Source organism: Pristiophorus japonicus, chromosome 8, assembly GCF_044704955.1.
Source record: "Pristiophorus japonicus isolate sPriJap1 chromosome 8, sPriJap1.hap1, whole genome shotgun sequence".
Taxonomy (NCBI): Eukaryota; Metazoa; Chordata; class Chondrichthyes; family Pristiophoridae; genus Pristiophorus; species Pristiophorus japonicus.
The window spans coordinates 89115147-89134530 of NC_091984.1; the positions used below are offsets into that span (position 1 = coordinate 89115147).

At 42.4% G+C, this 19384-nt stretch overlaps 1 protein-coding gene across 1 annotated transcript in view; it reads right to left on the reverse strand.

Annotated features, from left to right (window-relative positions):
- LOC139268121 (leptin receptor gene-related protein) overlaps positions 1 to 19384 on the reverse strand; it is a 37594-nt gene that overhangs the window by 13662 nt on the left and 4548 nt on the right. The window contains exon 2 of the mRNA XM_070886142.1: positions 3188 to 3263. Within this exon, the coding sequence (XP_070742243.1) occupies positions 3188 to 3263 (76 nt within the window). The remainder of the gene's footprint in view (positions 1 to 3187; positions 3264 to 19384) is intronic.

Genomic DNA, 19384 nt, shown 5'->3' on the forward strand with positions numbered 1-19384 from the left:
TTTGATCGGTAGGAAGGTGCTGAGAGGGTGGTACTTTGGGTTCCATTCTCCTCGACCCCCCCTCTCAAGACTGCTAGCCCTTGACCCCCACCCCACGTACTGCCAACTCCCAGTAAACAGTCAATACTGCCAGACTCCATCCCCTCCAATCCCAACCCTCCTTCCCAGTTCTGTTGGACCCCTGGAATTGTCCCCCCAAAACTCCCAGGCGCCAGAGCATTCTCAGTGTTCTCTGATCCAAGGACTGCCTGCAATGCTCCTAGACCCTGGGATTCTGTGATTGCCCTTCCCAATGCCACAGGTCTAAGATCCCTCTCACATTGTCCCAGCAACTATCCTGTTCCCAGAAATCCCCCCTTCTGGACTCTCAGACCATGGAACTTCCCTCAAAGTATTGCTAGCTCCTAAAAAGCTATCTCAGTACGACCAGGATCCAGGCCCTATTTCCAGTGCTCCCATATCCCAGGACCGCCGCCAGTGCTGATAAATCAGTGTCCCAAATACTACTACTTAACATGCTACCTGTTGTATAAAACCTTCAACTAATCACGAGCAATGACACAGGCTATCTGGTGGTATATAATAAAGCTTGGTGTTGGTCATATTTCACATGTTACACTTCAAAATATCAGAAGTTTTTTTTAATAAAACAGAAAGATGGTTTCTTCTGATCTGAAGCCAGGAATTACTAGCACCTGCCAATGCAAACTTCGCTCTCCCATTCCAATTAACTTCAAATTGACCTCAGACTTTGGGTGTTAAACAAGAGAAGCCACGATAAAGATACTCACATTACGTCAGTACACTGGACTAAATGGTATTATGCTCCTATGGTTATAAAACACAAGCGAATCACCCAATCTTGAGCAAAGAAACTCCACTAGTAATATTCTTCAGTTTTGGACTTCATTTTTACCCCTAATTCTGTCCCTTAAAAGAAAGCATCAACTTATGTTGGAGTACAATTCCACCAGTACTGGCTGCTCTACAACACTTCACCCATGTAGCAATTCTTCACTTATGGACCTAGATAGTTAGCAGGTTATCTGACCGATGCAGCCGAGCATGATCCTGATCCCAGCCAACTACCACACAAGTGCACTTTTGCAAGAAGAATCACTGAATAGTGATCAGGACACCTGGCTGGTTTGTCTCTTCCCCAACCTCTGGGTGCTGAAGCTACGAATACGAACAATGACAGACAGGAAAAGACCATCTCGTCCATCGAGCCTGCCCCACGCAAGTGCAATACCTTGTGTAGCACAACATATACACTCCACCCCACCTGAAACCATGTGATCGCCTGGGAGAGGCAAGAAAACAGATTAAAAATTTGGGGGAAAAAAAATATAGGAAATTCCTCTCTGACCCATCTAGGCGATCGAAACTAGTCCAGGAGATCCACCTCAGCCAGAAATAAATCCAGCTTTTGCTTGAAGGAATTCAGTGAATCCACATCCACCACATGAAACGGCAGCTTGTTCCAGAAGTCTACTATTCTCTGGGAAAACTTAAATTTGTGATCCCTGGTCCCGCCTAACCTATTTAATTGCAATAAACTGTCAGCTGGAACACCGTCTATTCCCTTCATTATCTTATAAACCTCAATCAGGTCCCCCTAAGTCTACCTACTCCAAGTTGAAGAGTCCCAACTCTTTTAGCCTATCTTGATAACTAAGATGCTTTAGACTTGGAATTAGTCCAGTGGCCCTCTTCTGCCTCCTTTCCAGAGCCTCAATATCGCCCACCATGTGAGGAGACCAAAACTGGACACAGTATTCCAAGTGCGGTCAGACTAATGTCTTGTACAAGGACAGAACAGTACGCCTCGTCTTAAACTCAATTGTCCTACGGATACACCCCAACACCCTAACACCCTATTTGCTCTATCTTTCGCTGAACGGCACTACTCATGTAACTTTAAGGATGTATGCACTAGAATGAATGTTGGACATTTGCCCTGCCCACATGCATAACACTGCACTTATCTAAGTTATACCTCATTTTTCAATCTTCAGCCCAATCTCCCAACACATTGACCTCAAAATGCGGGCCAGAGGCTTCCTGTGGGCTGATGTCTCCAACCTGCAAAAAATCTACAAACTTGCCTGGTGGTTCGGCAACTTGCAATCCTGGGCCTCTACGCGTAGGCCTGCATAGAGGCCCACGTATCTCAGGAGCCTAAATGCTTTGCAAGCGCCCCTGGGATCACGTGGGCTAGCCCAACCAATGAAAGTAGGGGGATCCCCATTCATACCTATGGTGATTTCTGTTTCTAAGAAGCTGCCATAAGTATGAATGGGATACCCCCAAAAACACACAAACATATTAAATAAATTTAAAAGCCACATTACATATTTAAAATGAATTAAAACGCAATTTAATTAAATATTTTATACAAAAAAAATGTTTTTATATGTTTTAACAGGGCTAAAAAATAAACTTACCTTAATGGACAGGGGTTTTTAATATATAAATGAGTGATAACATTTTATTTTTCTTTTTAAAACTCTTACGCTGGTAAAAGCAGGCCTTAGGCTTGTTTTTACCAGCGTGAGAATTTCAAGTGCATTCGCTGGGCAGAAGTTGGGCAAATAGTCTAATTCTCCGCCCGCGGAGGCTCTTTTCCTTGGGATGCGTGCGATCTACACCTCGTGCGCTCCCGTAGGGGCCGCAAATTCAGCCCCATTAAGATCTGCCTGAAGCAGACGAGCATCTTCTACAGTTTTAACACTCGCACCTCATCTGCAAATTGTGCTTCCAACCCCTAAATCAAAATAGTAAAAAGCAACATTCCCAACACTGATCCCTGAGGATAACTAATCAAGGATAGTCAGGGGAATGAGCCATGGATCTTCAGCACCACACGGATAGACTTGGAAAACGGCACTTGTTATTTCTGAGGTTTTAAAAAAAAATGTTTAGACAATAAACATTAAGCTTATGAGGATTTCATCGTCAGGGTGATTTGTTTGGCCTGTTTTTCCCTGAAAATTTGCAGGCAGAAGAGCAACAGCAGTAGAGTGACAACTGATCAAGCAGTATTCTTTATAACTGTTTAGAAATAATCCTGTAAAAGGAGCATTGAACTATTCTCATAGAAAAACCCAATCAATGCATTAAAGAGATATTTCCTTGCACAAACTGAGGTTTTTGATCAGCGGAAAAGTGAAAGCCAGAATCTTACCCATATTGTTCGAGGGCACATCCCAACATGAGGAAGGTCAGACCTATGGCACCACTGAAAGATAAGCCAACCAGAGCTGCAATAAAAATGAGGAAAGAACAAATGATATAGTGATGTACCTAGTACAGTATTTACATGAGAAAATACTTACATAATAATGGGGATGCTCTGCTATCTTGTTCCTTGCACTCAACAGGATGCAAAAAGTTATTTGCTGTCTGATGGTTGATTCCTCTCTCAATCACAACTTCTGTCATCTCTTTTTATTTTAATAGCACAATTGTTTGCATTGTGCACGACTTTCCTTCCTTTTCTGCTCCTCCTGCGCACACTTCCTCCTCCCTGTATTGAAAGAGGCTAATTTATCATCTCCTGTTCTAACTAATTTTCTCAGTTTCTTAAAACTGTGGAATTCCATACCTTACAAAGAGTTTCTTGCACACTACAATCTGCAGACTAGCATCAAATAACCTTTTATTTCTCTCCTTGTTTCTCCTATCCTTTTAAACCTTGCTAGGGACTTACACTATGAGCTTTGATCTTTCACCAAGGTTCATTGTATGTTGCTATGCTATTTAGCACTTTTCAGAATATTGTGGTTCTACTTAATGAAACAGTTTGCTCCTATGTTAACTGTATTAGCAATATTCCAGAGTCCCAGTATTAAAAATGCATGGTTGTGAAGCAGTGTTACTTTCTGGTTGGTACACAGGAAACATATTACCCACCCTTCCATTCACTGATGCATGGAAACCGCATGCTAACTCTTTCATCAATCAGACTGTTCCATGGGAACCACGCAAGCCCTCAGTGTGGGACCCACCTTATTTATTTTACAGTAACAGCTGCTCCTCTTCTTTGCCACATCAACCTCACTGGCCTGAAGAGACCAGGTCTCTGCGTCCCACTGGTCCAACTCTCCCTGGCCTCTTTGCCTCTCACTCTGAGCTCCTCAATACAACTCTCATCTCCAGCCATCTACTGCAAGTTGCAAAAGGACCTGAATTCAATCAATCTCTGCTGTCCCTTCCCTAAGCCCGAGATATCAAGATCAACTGTAGCACCCCTCTCACATTAGCTAATTCAGCACTGAAATCTAAGTTTGGTTCAGTGGTAGCACTCATGCTTGAATCAGAAGCTTGTGGGTCCAAGCACTCTCTAGAACTTGAGCATATGATCCAAGTGAATAATTCAGTATAGTACTGAGGAAAAGCTGCAGTGTTGGAAGTACGAACGCAAGAAAAATAATAGGCCAATCAGCCCCTCAATATTTTAGATGGTGTCTGACCAAGACTGTACAACTGAAGCATAAGAACATAAGAAATAGGAACAGGAGTAGGCCATACGGCCCCTCGAGCCTGCTCTGCCATTTAATACGATCATGGCTGATACGATCATGGACTCAGGTCCACTTCCCTACTCGCTCCCCATAACGCCTTATTCCTTTAACGTTTAAGAAACTGTCTATTTCTGTCTTAAATTTATTCAATGTCTCAGCTTCCTCAGCTCTCTGAGGCAGCGAATTCCACAGATTTATAACCCTCAGAAGAAATTTCTCCTCATCTCAGTATTAAATGGACAGCCCCTTATTCTAAGATTATGCCCTCCAGTTCTAGTCTCCTCTATCAGTGGAAACATCCTCTCTGCATCCACCTTGTCAAGCCCCCTCATAATCTTACACGTTTCGATAATATCACCTCTCGTTCTTCTGAATTCCAATGAATAGAGGCCCAACCTACTCAACCTTTCCTCATAAGTCAACCCCATCATCTCCAGAATCAACCTAGTGAACCTTCTTTGAACTGCCTCAAAAGCAAGTATATCCTTTCGTAAATATGGAAACCAAAACTGCACGCAGTATTCCAGGTGTGGCCTCACCAATACCCTGTATAACTGTAGCAAGACTTCCCTGCTTTTATACTCCATCCCCTTTGCAATAAAGGCCAAGATCCCATTAGCCTTCCTGATCACTTGCTGTACCTGCATACTATCCTTTTGTGTTTCATGCACAATTACCCCCAGGTCCCACTGTACTGCAGCACGTTGCAATCTTTCTCCATTTAAATAATAACTTGCTCTTTGATTTTTTTCTGCCAAAGTGCATGACCTCACACTTTCCAACATTATACTCCATCTGCCAAATTTTTGCCCACTCACTTAGCCTGTTTATGTCCTTTTGCAGATTTTGTGTGTCCTCCTCACACATTGCTTTTCTTTCCATCTTCGTATCATTAGCAAACTTGGCTACGTTACACTCAGTTCCTTCTTCCAAGTCGTTAATATAGATTGTAAATAGTTGGGGTCCCAGCACTGATCCCTGTGGCACCCCACTAGTTACTGGTTACCAACCCAAGAATGAACCATTTATCCCAACTCTCTGTTCTCTGTTAGTTAGCCAATCCTCTATCCATGCTAATATATTACCCCCAACCCTGTGAACTTTTATCTTGTGCAGTAACCTTTTATGTGGCACCTTGTCAAATGCCTTCTGGAAGTCCAAATACACCACATCCACTGGTTCCTCTTTATCCACCCTGTTCGTTACTTCCTCAAAGAACTCCAGTAAATTTGTCAAATATGATTTCCCTTTCATAAATCCATACTGACTCTGCCTGACCGAATTTTGCTTTTCCAAATGTCCTGCTACTTCTTCTTTAATAATGGACTCCAACATTTTCCCAACCACAGATGTTAGGCTAACTGGTCTATAGTTTCCTGCTTTTTGTCTGTCTCCTTTTTTTAAATAGGGGCGTTACATTTGCAGTTTTCCAATTTGCTGGGACCTCCCCAGAATCCAGGGAATTTTGGTAAATTACAACCAATGCATCCACAATCCCTGCTGCTACTTTTCTTAAGACCCTAAGATGCAAGCCATCAGGTCCAAGGGATTTATCTGCCTTTTGTCCCATTATCTTACTGAGTACCACCTCCTTAGTGATTGTGTTAAGTTCGTCCCTCCACCGACCCCCCACCCCATAGCTCGACTATCCACTGTTGGGATATTTTTAGTGTCTTCTACCGTAAAGACGGATACAAAGTATTTGTTCAGAGTTTCTGCCATCTCCATGTTCCCCATTACTAGTTCCCCGGTCTCGTCTTCTGAAGGGCCAACATTTACTTTAGCCACTCTTTTCCTTTTTATATACCTATAGAAACTCTTACTATGTTTTTATATTTCGTGCTACTTTACTTTCATAGTCTATCTTCCCTTTCTTAATTATTTTTTAGTCACCCTTTGCTGGCTTTTAAAAGCTTCACAATCTTCTGTCCTCCCACTAGTTTGGCCACTTTGTATGCCCTTGTTTTTAATTGGATATCGTCCTTTATTTCTTTAGTTTGCCACTGATGGCTATCTTTTCTCTTACACCCTTTCCTCCTCACTGGAATATATTTTTCTTGAGAGTTGTGAAATATCTTCTTAAATGTCCACAACGGTTCATCAACCGTCCTAAACTTTAATCTATTTTCCCAATCCACTTTACCCAACTCTGCCCTCATACCTTCATAGTCTCCTTAGTACGTTGGTTAGGGATCCAACTTTCTCACCCTCCATCTGAATTTGAAATTCAATCATGCTATGAGCACTCATTTCAAGGGGATCCTTTACTCCCCTTTTTATTTCAGCCAACGAAGTAAAGGCCAACATTCTATTAGCCTTTTTGAAACATTAGCTTTTAGTCATTTGTGTACCTCGGCATCTAAATCCTTTTGCTCCACTGCAGTTTCTAGTTGCCTGCCATTAAGAAAATATTCCGATGTTCTTTCTTAGATCCAAAGTCGATTAGCTCACACTACCCCACATCAAACTCCAGCTGCCACAGTTGTGCCCACTCACTTTCAGATGAAACATTAAACTGAGGCTGTACCTTCCTGTTCAGGTGGATGCAAAGGATCATATGACAGTTTGCGGATAAGAAAGAATTATTTAAACGCAAGCTTTTTTTTAAAAAAGCTTATAGATACCAGTCCAGTTGTACCTTTCCAGTCCGGCACGCTTGGGACCTGACCGGTGCCGGACCAGAGAATTTTCCGGACCACGGGAGGTCATGCCGACCGTAGCATTGTCAGCAGTACCTTAAACTTACCGTGTACTGCTGACAACTCTGCTGACAATGACCTGGCCACGTTCTGTGCAGAAGCCTACTTAGCAGCATTTCTCAGGACCAGCTTCGGCGCCTCGGTCAGCCGCCACGCTTCTCGCTCCCTTTCCACGCTGACCTGACCAAGAAGGGAACACCAGAGGCAGCAGGGAGAAGAGGAGCAGCCAGCCCCAGGACACAGCGAGGATCATGACCCCCCCCCCACCCCGGGAATGCTGCCGGACAAGGGATGTTGCTGGACCAAAGAGTTCCGCACTGGAGAGGTACAATCTGTATGTAGGAACTCCTTATAATCCACACCACTTTGTTCTGTACTGGGCTGTGCACTTTCCAACTGAACAATTGATAGAATGCAGGGAAGCATAACCCCAAAATTAAATTGCTGTCCAGTGGCCTATGCTAAAGTATGCACGTGTGGACATCAAATAAGAATAGGATCTAGCGGGGACAACTGTACTGCCTCATCACAACTAAATAGACTGCTGGGGTAGAGTTTCCGCTTTGGGCGCGATCGGTGATCCAGATGCAAATTGCGCCAGTTTTGAGAAGTGTTTTTGTTCCCCCCTTCAAGTTTCTGCTCAAACTCATTTGCATATAAAATCTTCCATGAACCAGTGCAATCGGGCCGCATTTTAGAGCGATTTTAAAATTTATTTTACTTTTAAGAAATACTCCTTCATATATTTAAGTGGTAAATTGGTGCAGTTTGATTAATACAGCTGAAAATGGGCTTATCGCAAAAAATAAGCATTTTAATCAGAGTGTCTAGTCTACCACCTGTGAGTAACCCAATTTTATATAACTAAAAATGACTTTTCTTGTTATATTGGGGTACAGTAGTCAGTTTCTTAGTAAATTATATTAAAATGCTTTTAAAAAGTGCCCATTACTGTCCGAGCGCCCAAAAGATCCAGCTTACTTTTTGGAGCCTCCTTGAACACCTGGAAACAAGCACAATTAGCAGAAACTCCCAATGGTGATTACAAATTTAAATCATAAAGGCTAATAGAATGCTAGCTAGCCTTTATATCTAGAGGACTAGAATACAAAGGTGTAGAAGTTATGCGCAGCTATACAATGCCCTGGTTAGACCACACCTGGAATACTGAGAGCAGTTCTGGCCACATCTCAGGAAGGATATATTGGCCCTGGAGGGAGTGCAGCGTAGGTTTACCAGAAAAGATACCTGGACTCCAAGGGTTAAATTATGAGGAGAGATTACACATGTCAGGATTGTATTCCCTAGAACTTTAAAGGTTATGGGGTGATTTGATCTAAGTTTAAGATATTGGCCTGGATTTTGCGACATCGATGACAGCATTTTGCACACGTCATCCTTGTAAGCCTTGTAAAAGGGCCCGCAAGTTCCGGGTTTCTGTCTGCATCTGTGTGAAAATCCGGAGCTTGCGATCTGTCGAGGTTTGCCTTGACCCCCAAGAGAAAGAAAAATCACTTTCGCTGCTGAAGAGTTGGGCTATTTGCCCAACTATTGCCTGGCAAAAACCCACAAAATCCTTATGCCTGGTAAAAGCCAGAATAGGGCCTTCCTTCTCTAGCTTAAGGATGAATATAAATATTAAATTTTAAAAATTTAAATAATAAATTGTCCAGAAACATTTAAAATTAGTTGATCAATTTTGGCCCAGATTAAAATATTTAAAATTATTTTTCAAAAAATTAAATTTTTATTGTAAATGCTTCATTAAAGGGACTTTTAATTAAATGTGAAAATGGGAATATTTATTTTTATTAGAATCGTGTAAATTATTTAATTATTTGGGGTTCCATTCCTTGTCATTAGGGAATTCCGTGTGGAAATGACAGCAATGGAAGCCTTCTTTCTGATGGGAGTACCGGACCCACGTGATCCCAGGGACGCTTCCGAATCCCCAGCCTCCCTGGGAACCATGGGCCTTTACACAGGTGTACGTCTGCAGGCCCAGGACCCGTAGCCCGGGAGCCGGCAGGTAGGTTTATATTTTTTTCAGGTCGGAGGCGTACACTGGAGGTTCGCCTCCGACCGCAAATTCCGGTTCAATAAAAAGAACAGATCGGGTAGATAGAGAGAAACTATTTCCGCTGGCTGGGGAGTCTAGGACTAGGGGGCATAGTCTAAAAAATTAGAGCCAGGCCTTTCAGGAGTGAAATTAGGAAACACTTCTACACACCAAGGGTGGTAGAAGTTTGGAACTCTCTTCTATAAATGACAATTGATGCTAGAGCAATTGTTAATTTTAAATCTGAGATTGATAGATTGTTAGCCAAAGGTTTAAAGGATATGGGCTAAAGGCGGGTATATGGAGTTAAGTCGCAGATCAGCCATGATCGCATTGAATGGCAGAACTGGCTCGAGGGACTAAATGGCCTACCCCTGTTCCTATGTACCGTGCCAGCGGCTCACAAATACACAGAATAACCATTGGAGAAAAAAAACAGTAATTAAGAGTTAAATGCAAAACTAGACAAGAAACAGATAGCAGTTGAACTGAGCCCCACAGAGAGAACTTGCCTCAGCGTTCCTTGGAGTGCTTCTTTAATAGAAGCAACATTCATGGAACCAAGCAGGAAGAACTGTATGTTCAAGAGAGAAAATGTCAAAAAGATCTGTCCTACAGTACCATCTAGTGCCCAACTGACATAATCAAGAGTCTGCCAAGCATTCCCCCCAATGGGAACAAAGAGCAGTGCAGCACAAATGTTCGCAAAGCAAGGCCCAAGCCTTTCCAAACTTCGAGTGCTTAAGTATTTTATATTATTTTACTAATCCCATTTAAATTTGCAAGTCAATTTTTTAAAAATAAAGTTTAAATAAATACTGGGGAAAGATTCCTTGAATTGTTTGAAAAGTACACTTTATTAGTAACTAATTTTAATGAAATAAATATTGGGAATGGTAACATGTAGCTTTGTGGGGAAGATAAAGGGTTGCGCCAAGTCTTCGCAATGGAATGTCATCTTTGTGCCCAAGCCTCCGAACCACTGAAGAGATGGTGGTCCCAAACTAACTGCTGAACATATATTTATGGCCGATGTGGCAGCAATAAACAAGAGTGCTGGAACATCCAGCCCAATGGTCCACATACCTTTTATTTAATGTTCTTGGTACTTTTACTTTGTTTTTAAACTCAGAATGCAGCTTTCCACTTGATTACATCTGTTAGCTAGATTGATTACATTTTCAGTCAACAAAATGCAGGTGATGGTGGCTTTCTAACTAGCTTTCAAAATTCAACTGATTTGTTTCTTTTTCAATAAAAGGCACACTCCTCTTCAGCTTAATGCACTTTCTGAAGTTTACAGAACAAAACCTACAAGTTTGCAATCAGTAGTTATTTTTTTCTCTCACATTCACATAAAAGAAATGTATTAAAAGACAAAAGATAATTTAATGCATAAATTTAGTCATATGTACTTTGTTAAATGTAATATTTTTTGTTTAAACCCTTATTTTGCATTTTAGAAATTCAGTTCGAGAAGAAATAGCAGACAAAGTGTCTTTCACAACCCAGGGAGTCCCAAAGAGATTACAGCCAATGAAGTACTTCTTGAAGTGCAGACGCTGTTGTAATGTAGGAAAGGCAGCAGCCAACTTGTGCACATGGGCCCACAAACAACTATTAAATAAATGGCCAGATCGTCTGTTTTTAGGTGTTATTTGAGGGATATGTGCGGACATAGAAATTTATAATGGAAAAAGCTGACAAATGGACAACATAAAAAAAGTAACAGGAATGAAAGTTTTGTAGAGAGGAAGTACACACAGACATATTTCAACTTAAACTATAAGACGACCCAAAAGTATAACCAAACATTTTATTCGTGCAAACTTCACATTAACATGGGTAACATTATGGTAAATACCAAGGGGGCGAAATTGCCCCTTTGTATAGCTCCATTAGCACCTCCGGGGGGCGCTAACTAAGCGCAATGGCATTTTCGTCTGGTGGAGGGGAGCGCTTGCGCCTCTGGGGAAATTGCCCCGGAGTTTTGGGCCATGCTGTCCTGGCAGCACTGTGCCCCATGATTAGTGCCCTATGCGTCCGAACCCTCACCGCCCCACGCTGACCCCTTTGCGCCCTGCGGGGGCCAGACGATGGCAGCCCTCGCGCTGTCCAGGCTGCCATTGTGCAGACCGGCATTCCATTTCGGGTGCTGGGCTGTTGGCCTGGCTGATCGCATCCGTGGTGGCCCAGCGGTGGCCACCAAAGGCCTGCAGAGTGCGCAGCGGCCCTCCCCTTTAATTGAAGGGGAGGGACGTTGTAGCACGTCAGCACTTCGTTTCCTTTGAGGCCTAATTTTGCGTCGGGGTTGGGACTTCTGGGCCGGGCGCAAGAAGTCCCGGCCCCGGAAGGTTACCGCCCCCAATCGGGACTAAGGGCAATTTCCCTAGTCTTTACAGGTCTGTTGTGGAAAGTAGTGGAAACAATCCGAGTTGCTGAATTAAGAGTCTCAAACACTAAAGTATAATGGCATATGCAACCAAAGTTTGGAAGGATAAAATCTGAAATTGTATCGTTGCATTTTTGCAGTTCAAATGAATATATACAATATGAAAATGTTACAAGCCCACCATTACACTTCACTGAAATCCTGGTGACATTAAACGTACCTGAAGGCATGGTTTTGAATGTATTAGGGTTGTTTGTTACCATCACTTACCAAAATGTAGGTTAAAACAGATAATCATAGAAATTAAAGCAAAGGAAACAATTAGGCCCATCTTGTTTATGTCAGTGTTAGCTCTTAACTGGAGATAGATGTGTAAATGCAGAATTGGGGATAAATTAGAAGAGGTGGAGGTACGGGAGAACAGCAAAAATAGTGCCTTTATTTAAAAAGTAATCGGGGAGTGGGGGGGGATCGGGACTCAGCTATCTATAAGCCAATTAGTCTGACATCAGGACCAAGGAGAACTCTAGTATCATTCAAGGATAAGGTAGCAAAGCTCTTGGAGATGTAAAGCAATTGGTAAGAGTCAGTATGGATATACAGAAGGGAAGTCATGTCAGAATAATTTAATGGAATGTTTTAGTGGAGTAAAAGATGCAAATAAGGGAGATATTGTAATCCATTCTTAGATTTTAGTAAAGCTTTCGCTAAGAAATTTCAGAAAATCAGTTCTGAAAATTAGCATGCATGTTACGAACAGCTGAGATGGACTGAATTATGACTGGGCGATAGGATGTGTGTGAATTTGAAGTATTCTGGATAGAAGGTGTGGTGAATAAAGTCTTGTAGGTCTTGGTTTTGAGACCATAATGATCTGGAGGAAGGTACCTGTAGCCTCATTTTACAGTTTGCAGATATCCCAAAGGAGTAGTTAATATGGTGGAGGATGGCACTATGCTACCAAAGGAATTAGACTGGGGAAGTGGGTAGACAAATGGCAGATGCAACTTTATGTAAACTTAAATATAAAGTCATGCCTTTAAGAATATAGTAGGCAGACGGATTACAGGAGTAAAAGGGAAAACAACTCACCAAGATACATCAAGCTGGCAGATGGAAGGGTGTCAGTGGGAGAGTATTTTGGTGGTAGAGATCACAATTCAGTTAGATTTAGCATAGTTATGGAAAAGGGCAAAGACAGATCAGGAGTAAACCTTCTCGATTGGGGAAGGCCCAATTTTACTAAGCTGAGATGTGATTTAGCAAAAGTGGACTGGAAACAAATACTTCAAGTTCAATCAGTGTCAGAGCAATGGGAGGCATTCAAGGAGGAGATAGTGAGGGTTCAAAGCAAATATGTTCCCACAAATAAAAGAGTGAGACTCCCAAATCTAGAACCCCCTGGATCTCAAGGGGCAGACAGGGTAGGATAAGGCAGACAGGGTAGGATAAGGCAGACAGGGTAGGATAAGGCAGACAGGGTAGGATAAAGCAGACAGGGTAGGATAAGGCAGACAGGGAAGCTTATGTCTGATACTGAGAGCTCAATACTGCAGAAAGCACAGAGGAGTACAGAAAGTGCAGGGGTGAAATTAAAAAGGAAATTAGAAAAGCAAAAAGAGGGCATGAAAAAATATTGGCAAGTAGAATCGAAAAGATGTATAATAAATACATAAAGAGCAAGAGGATAAGTAAGGAAAGGGTAGTGCCTATTAGAAGCCAAAAGGGAAGCTTGTGTGGAGGTGGAAGATGTGGGTATGGTTCTGAATGAATACTTTGTTTCTGTCTTCACAAACGAGAGGGCGGAGTGAGAGATATTAGACAAGACATAGTAAGAAAGGAAGTATTGAGGGGTTTAGGATCTTTGAAAGTCGATAAATCGCCAGGCCCAGATTAAATGTATCCCAGGCTGTTAATCAAAGGAAGGGGGGAAATAGCAGAGGCTCTGAGCATCATTTTGTAATCCTCCCTAAATACAGGTGTGGTGCTGGAGGACTGCTAACATTGTACAGTTGTTTAAAAAGGGAGAAAGGGATAGATCAAGAAATTACAGCTCAGTCAGCCTAACCTCAGAGGTGGGCAAATTATTGGAAAAAATTCTGAGGGACAGGATAAATCATCACTTAGTAAGGCACAGATTAATCAAGGATAGTTAGCATGGATTTGATAAGGGAAGGTCGTGTCTGACTGACGTGATTTAATTTTTTTGAGGAGGTAACAAGGAGGGTCGATGAGGGTAGCATGTTTGATGGAGTCTACATGGATTTTAGCAAGGCATTTGACAAGGTTCCAAGGTCAGAAAAGTAAAAGCCCATGGGATCCAAGGAAAATTGGCTCAGTGGCAGGAAGCAAAGGGTAATAGACGACAAATGTTTTGTGACTGGAAAGCTGTTTCCAGTGCGGTTTCACAGGGCTCGGTACTAGGTCCCTTGCTTTTTGTAGTATACACAATATCAATGATTTAGACTTCAATATAGGGGGCATGATGAGAAGTTTGCAGATGATGCAAAAATTGGACATAGTAAGGAAGAAAGCTGTAGACTGCAGGAAGATATCAATGGACTGGTCAGGTGGGCAGAAAAGCAGCAAATTGAATTGAATCCAGAGCAGAGAGAGCTGATGCATTTTGGGGATGGTTAACAATGCAAGGGAATGCACAATAAATGGTAGGATATTGAGAAATGTAGAACAGAAGGACCTTGGAGTGCATGACCACAGATTTCTGAAGGTAGCAGGACGGGTAGATTAGGTGGTTAACAAAGCATACGGGATACTTTCCTTTATTAGTCGAGGCATAGAATATAAGAGCAGGAAGGTTATGGTTAAACTGTATAAAACACTAGTTAGTCCACACCTAGAGTACTATGTACCGTTCTGGTCACCACATTATAGGAAAGATGTGATTGAACTGGAGGGGGTACAGAGGAAATTTATGAGGATGTTGACTGGAGAATTTTAGCTACGAGGACAGATTGGATAGGCTGGCGTTGTTTTCTTTGGAACAGAGGAGGCTGAGGGAAGACTTGATTGAGGTGTACAAAATTATGAGGGTCCTAGATAGAGTGGATAGGAAGAACTTATCTCCCTTATCTGAGAGGTCAATAACTAGGGGGCATAGATTTAAACTAACTGGTGGAAAGATTAGAGGAGAGTTGAGGTCAACATTTTTTACCCAGAGGGTGGTGAGGGTCTGGAAGGGTGGTAGAGGCAGAAATGCTCATCACATTTAAAAAGTACCTGGAAATGCACTTGAAGTGCCGTAACCTACAAGAGTCCAGACCAAGAGCTCGAAAGCTCTTTTTCAGCCGACACAGACACAATGGGTCGAATGGCCTCTTTCTGTGCCATAAATGTCTATGAATCGATGAAAAAGACCCGGGAATCATGGCGTATAGATCCCCTCAAGACAATGCTGCACAATTGTCAAAAAGCTAATGCAATATTAGGTTGCATAAATATGAATGGAGTGTCGATCAAATGCAGTAAGCTTGCCATTTTAGAGCACTGGTCAGACCTCGGCTAGAGTATTGTGTGTAGTTCTGGAATCCACATGACAGAAAGGATGTAGTCTGTGCTGAAAAAGATTCAGAGAAGAGCTAAAAAAAAAACCTAAGATCAGAAAATAAAACAAGAGGATAAGCTCAAAGAGCTGGAATTCTTCTCATTGGAGAAAATTCTGAGAGGGGATATTATTGAGGTGTTTAAATTAAGACTTCAGAATATAGAGGATCAGTCAGGACTATTTCAATTAGCATGAGACATCTGAACAATGGGACCCGAGTATATCCTGAGAACACGAAGATTCAGGCAGAGTGTAAGGAGGTGGAGTCGATGGTGAGTGTACAGAATTTGTGGCGGGAGCCAAAGACAATGGCTTCGGTTATTCCGATGTTTAGCTGGAGAAAACTGCGGTTTATCCAAGACTGGAGTTTAGATGAGCAGTCTGACAACATAGAGGCAGTGGTCAAGGGAGGTGGTGGAGATGCGTCATCAGCGTACATGTGGAAGCATGTATGTGGATGATGACGACAATAGGCAGCGTGTATACGAGGAAGCGAGCAAGGATGAATTCTGGAGGATTCCTGAGGTGACAGTGCAAGGTGGGAAAAGAAGCCATTGGTAGAGGTGCATTGGCTATAATTGAACAAGTAACAGTGAAACCAGGCAAGGGCAGTCCAATTGAGACATTGAAAGAGGATAGTGTGGTCAACCAGGTCTATGCTTGCAGAAAGGATGAGGTGGATAATTACACCACAGTAACAGAATGTCAGTGAGCATAGGGGCTAAAGGGAAGTCGGGTGTTCATAGTTGAGTGTGAATAGGGTTAAAGGAACAGGAAGTGGATCTCGTGGAACGGATGATTTCAGAAAGAGTATTGGAATGGGAGAGAAATTAGAGGCAGACAGAGATTCAGGACAATGATAGGGACCTGGTTTTTTTTTTGGGGGGGGATTCGTATTGCTGGACAAGGAAAGATGGCTAGGGGGAGAAACAGATAGTGCAGCTGAATGGATAGTCTCTATCTTGGTGACAAAGTAATCCATTAGCCTCTCCCACTTGCTGCAGGAGTGGGTGGTAGGAAACAGCAGTGGATGCTGGGTCTCTTTGCTCCCCAGGATGATCCAAGGGTGCTTTGATAAGAAGAGTGAGGCCCAGTAAGGATTGGTATGGCCCAGCCAGATCTGGTGATGATGGCCAAATCAGTGGACAGATATACTTAAGTCTGTGCCCCTTGAACTTGAGGGAGCAAGATAGTGGCTGTACCAGGGGAATGACTGATAGGAGACAGTGAAGGTTTACTTGAGGATATCATCATCAAGGTTGGAGGTTGGAGGTCAGATTGTCATTGAGCAAATCAGCTGTCGAGGTAATATAGAGAATGGAAGGCCCAGAGTTAGGCCATTGGGAGATGCAGTTTTAAGTGACTGACAAAGATTTTTCCAGGTGTGGTACAGAAGGACATCGGGGGGGTGTGGGTGATGAGGGATGCAGGAAGTGGTTGGAAATAGCCTCTTCAGTAATCGAGGCCACAGGAGATGACCAAGTGTAATATATCCAGATTTGCTGTTGATACAAAGCTAGGTAGACATATAAGTTGTGAGGAGAGACTTCAAGGGGATATAGACAGGCTGTAAGTGAGCAAGAACATGGCAAATGGAATATAATGTGGAGAAATGTGAAGTTATCCACTTTGGTAGGAAAAGTGGAAAAGCAGAGTATTTTTTAAATGGTGAAAAATTGGGAAACATTGGCATTCAGAGGGACCTGGGTGTCCTTGTACACGAATCACTGAAAGTTCACATGCAGGTACAGCAATTAAGAAAGCAAATGGTATGTTGGCCTTCATTACAAGAGGGTTTGAGTACAAGAGTAAAGACATCTTGCTGCAATTACATAGGGCCCTGGTGAGAGCACACCTGGAGTATTGTGTACAGTTTTGGTCTCCTTACCCAAGCAAGGAAAAATCTGCCATTGAGGGAGTGCAACAAAGGTTCACCTGACTGATTCCTGGGATGGGAGGGGAGGGAGGGGGGGGGAGAATTGTCCTGTGAGTAGACTAGGCCTATATTCTCCAGAGTTTAGAAGAATGAGAGGTGATCTCACTGAAACACACAAAATTCTTACAGGGCTTGACAGGGTAGATGCAGGGAGGATGTTTCCCCTGGTTGAGAAGTCGAGAACCAGGGGTCACACTCTCAGAATAAGGGGTTCAGCCATTTAGGACTGAGATAAGGAGAAATTTCTTCACTCAGGGGGTGGTGAATCTTTGAAATTCTCTACCTCAGAGGGCTGTGGAGATTCAGTCATTGAGTATATTTAAGACAGAGATCGATAGATTTTTGGATATTAAGGGAATCAAGGAAAATGGGGAGAGTGCAGGAAAGTGGAGTTGAGGTAGAAGATCAGCTATGATCTTATTAAATGGCGGATCAGGCTTGAGGGGCCGAATGGCCTACTCCTGCTCCTAATTCTTATGTTCTTAAGTACTGTCTGTGTTGCACATCTTTCCATTTAAAAAGAGAAGTTCTGATATCAAAAAAGATACAAGTCAATATCAATTTTCTGCACCTTGAAAAAATATTAGAAAGGCATTAAAAATTGAAATTGTAATACTGTGACTCTCCAAAAGAATTATTTTGAATGTTAATTGTTCCCTTCACATAAACTGCTTGCTGGTACAACAGTTTTTAATTTTAAGTTAGTTATTTGTTACATTCATTGCTCATATTATGGCATTAACTCTCAACAAATAAACTGAACAGTTGATCAATGTATCAGCCTAAAGATAAAATGAGCTCAGGATTTTTGAAACCCATGCTCAGGTTTTATTTTAAACTAAAAAGGCAGATGCAGATTTCAACAGTTCATAATTAAACTGCAGAAATGAAAACTCAAAAGGAAAATCTGCAAATGCTGGAAATCTGAAATAACAGAAAGTGGTGGAACTACATAGGTGGAAGCTGGGATTGTTCTCCGTAGAGCAGAAACATAGGAAATAGGAGCAGTAGGCAGCCATTCGGCCCTTCGAGTCTGCACCGCCATTCAATATGATCATGGCTGATCCTCTATCTCAACACTATATTCCCACTTTTTCCCCATACCCCTTGATGCCTTTTGTTTCTAGAAATCTATCTATCTACTTCATAAATATATTCAGTGCTTTGGCCTCCACAGCCTTCTGTGGTAGAGAATTCCACAGGCTCACCACCCTCTGAGTGAAAAAATGTCTCCTCATCTCGGTCCTAAATTTCCTACCCCATATCCTGAGACTGTGACCCCTTGTTCTAGACTTCCCAGCCAGGGGAAACATCCTCCCCGCATCCAGTCTATCCAACACAGTCAGAATTTTATATGTTTCAATGAGATCCCCTCTCATTCTTCTAAACTCTAGTGAATACAGGCCTAGTCGACCCAATCTCTCCTCATACGACAGTCCTGCCATCCCAGGAATCAGTCTGGTGAACTTTTGCTGCACTCCCTCTAATAGCAAGTATATCCTTTCTTAGGTAAGGAGACCAAAACTGCACACAATACTCCAGGTGCAGTCTCACCAAGGCCCTGTATAACTGTAGTAAGACATCCTTGCTCCTGTACTCAAATCCTCTTGCAATGAAGGCCAGCATACCATTTGCCTTCCTAACTGCTTGCTGCACCTGCATGTTTGCTTTCAATGACTGGTGTACAAGGATACCCAGGTCCCTCTGTACATTGACACTTCCCAAACCATCACCATTTAAATAATATTGTCCTCATGTTTTTCCTACCAAAGTGGATAACTTCACATTTATCCAAGTTATACTGCATCTGCCATGTGTTTGCCCACTCACTCAACCTATCTAAATTGCCTTGCAGCATCTTTGCATCTTCCTCACAACTCACAATCCCACCTAGTTTTGTGTCATCAGCAAACTTGGAAATATTGCATTTGGTTCCCTCATCCAAATCATTTAGATATATTGTGAATAGCTGGGGCCCAAGCACTGATCCCTGTGGTACCCCACTAGTCACTGCCCGCCACCCTGAAAAAGACCCGTTTATTCCTACTCTGTTTCCTGTCAGTTAACCAATTTTCAATCCATGCTAATACATTACCCCAGGTTAAGGGGAGATTTAATAGAGCTGTTCAAAATTTTGAGGGGTTTTAACAGTAAATAAAGAAAAACTGTTTCCAGTGATAGGAGGGTCAATAACCATAGGACACAGATTT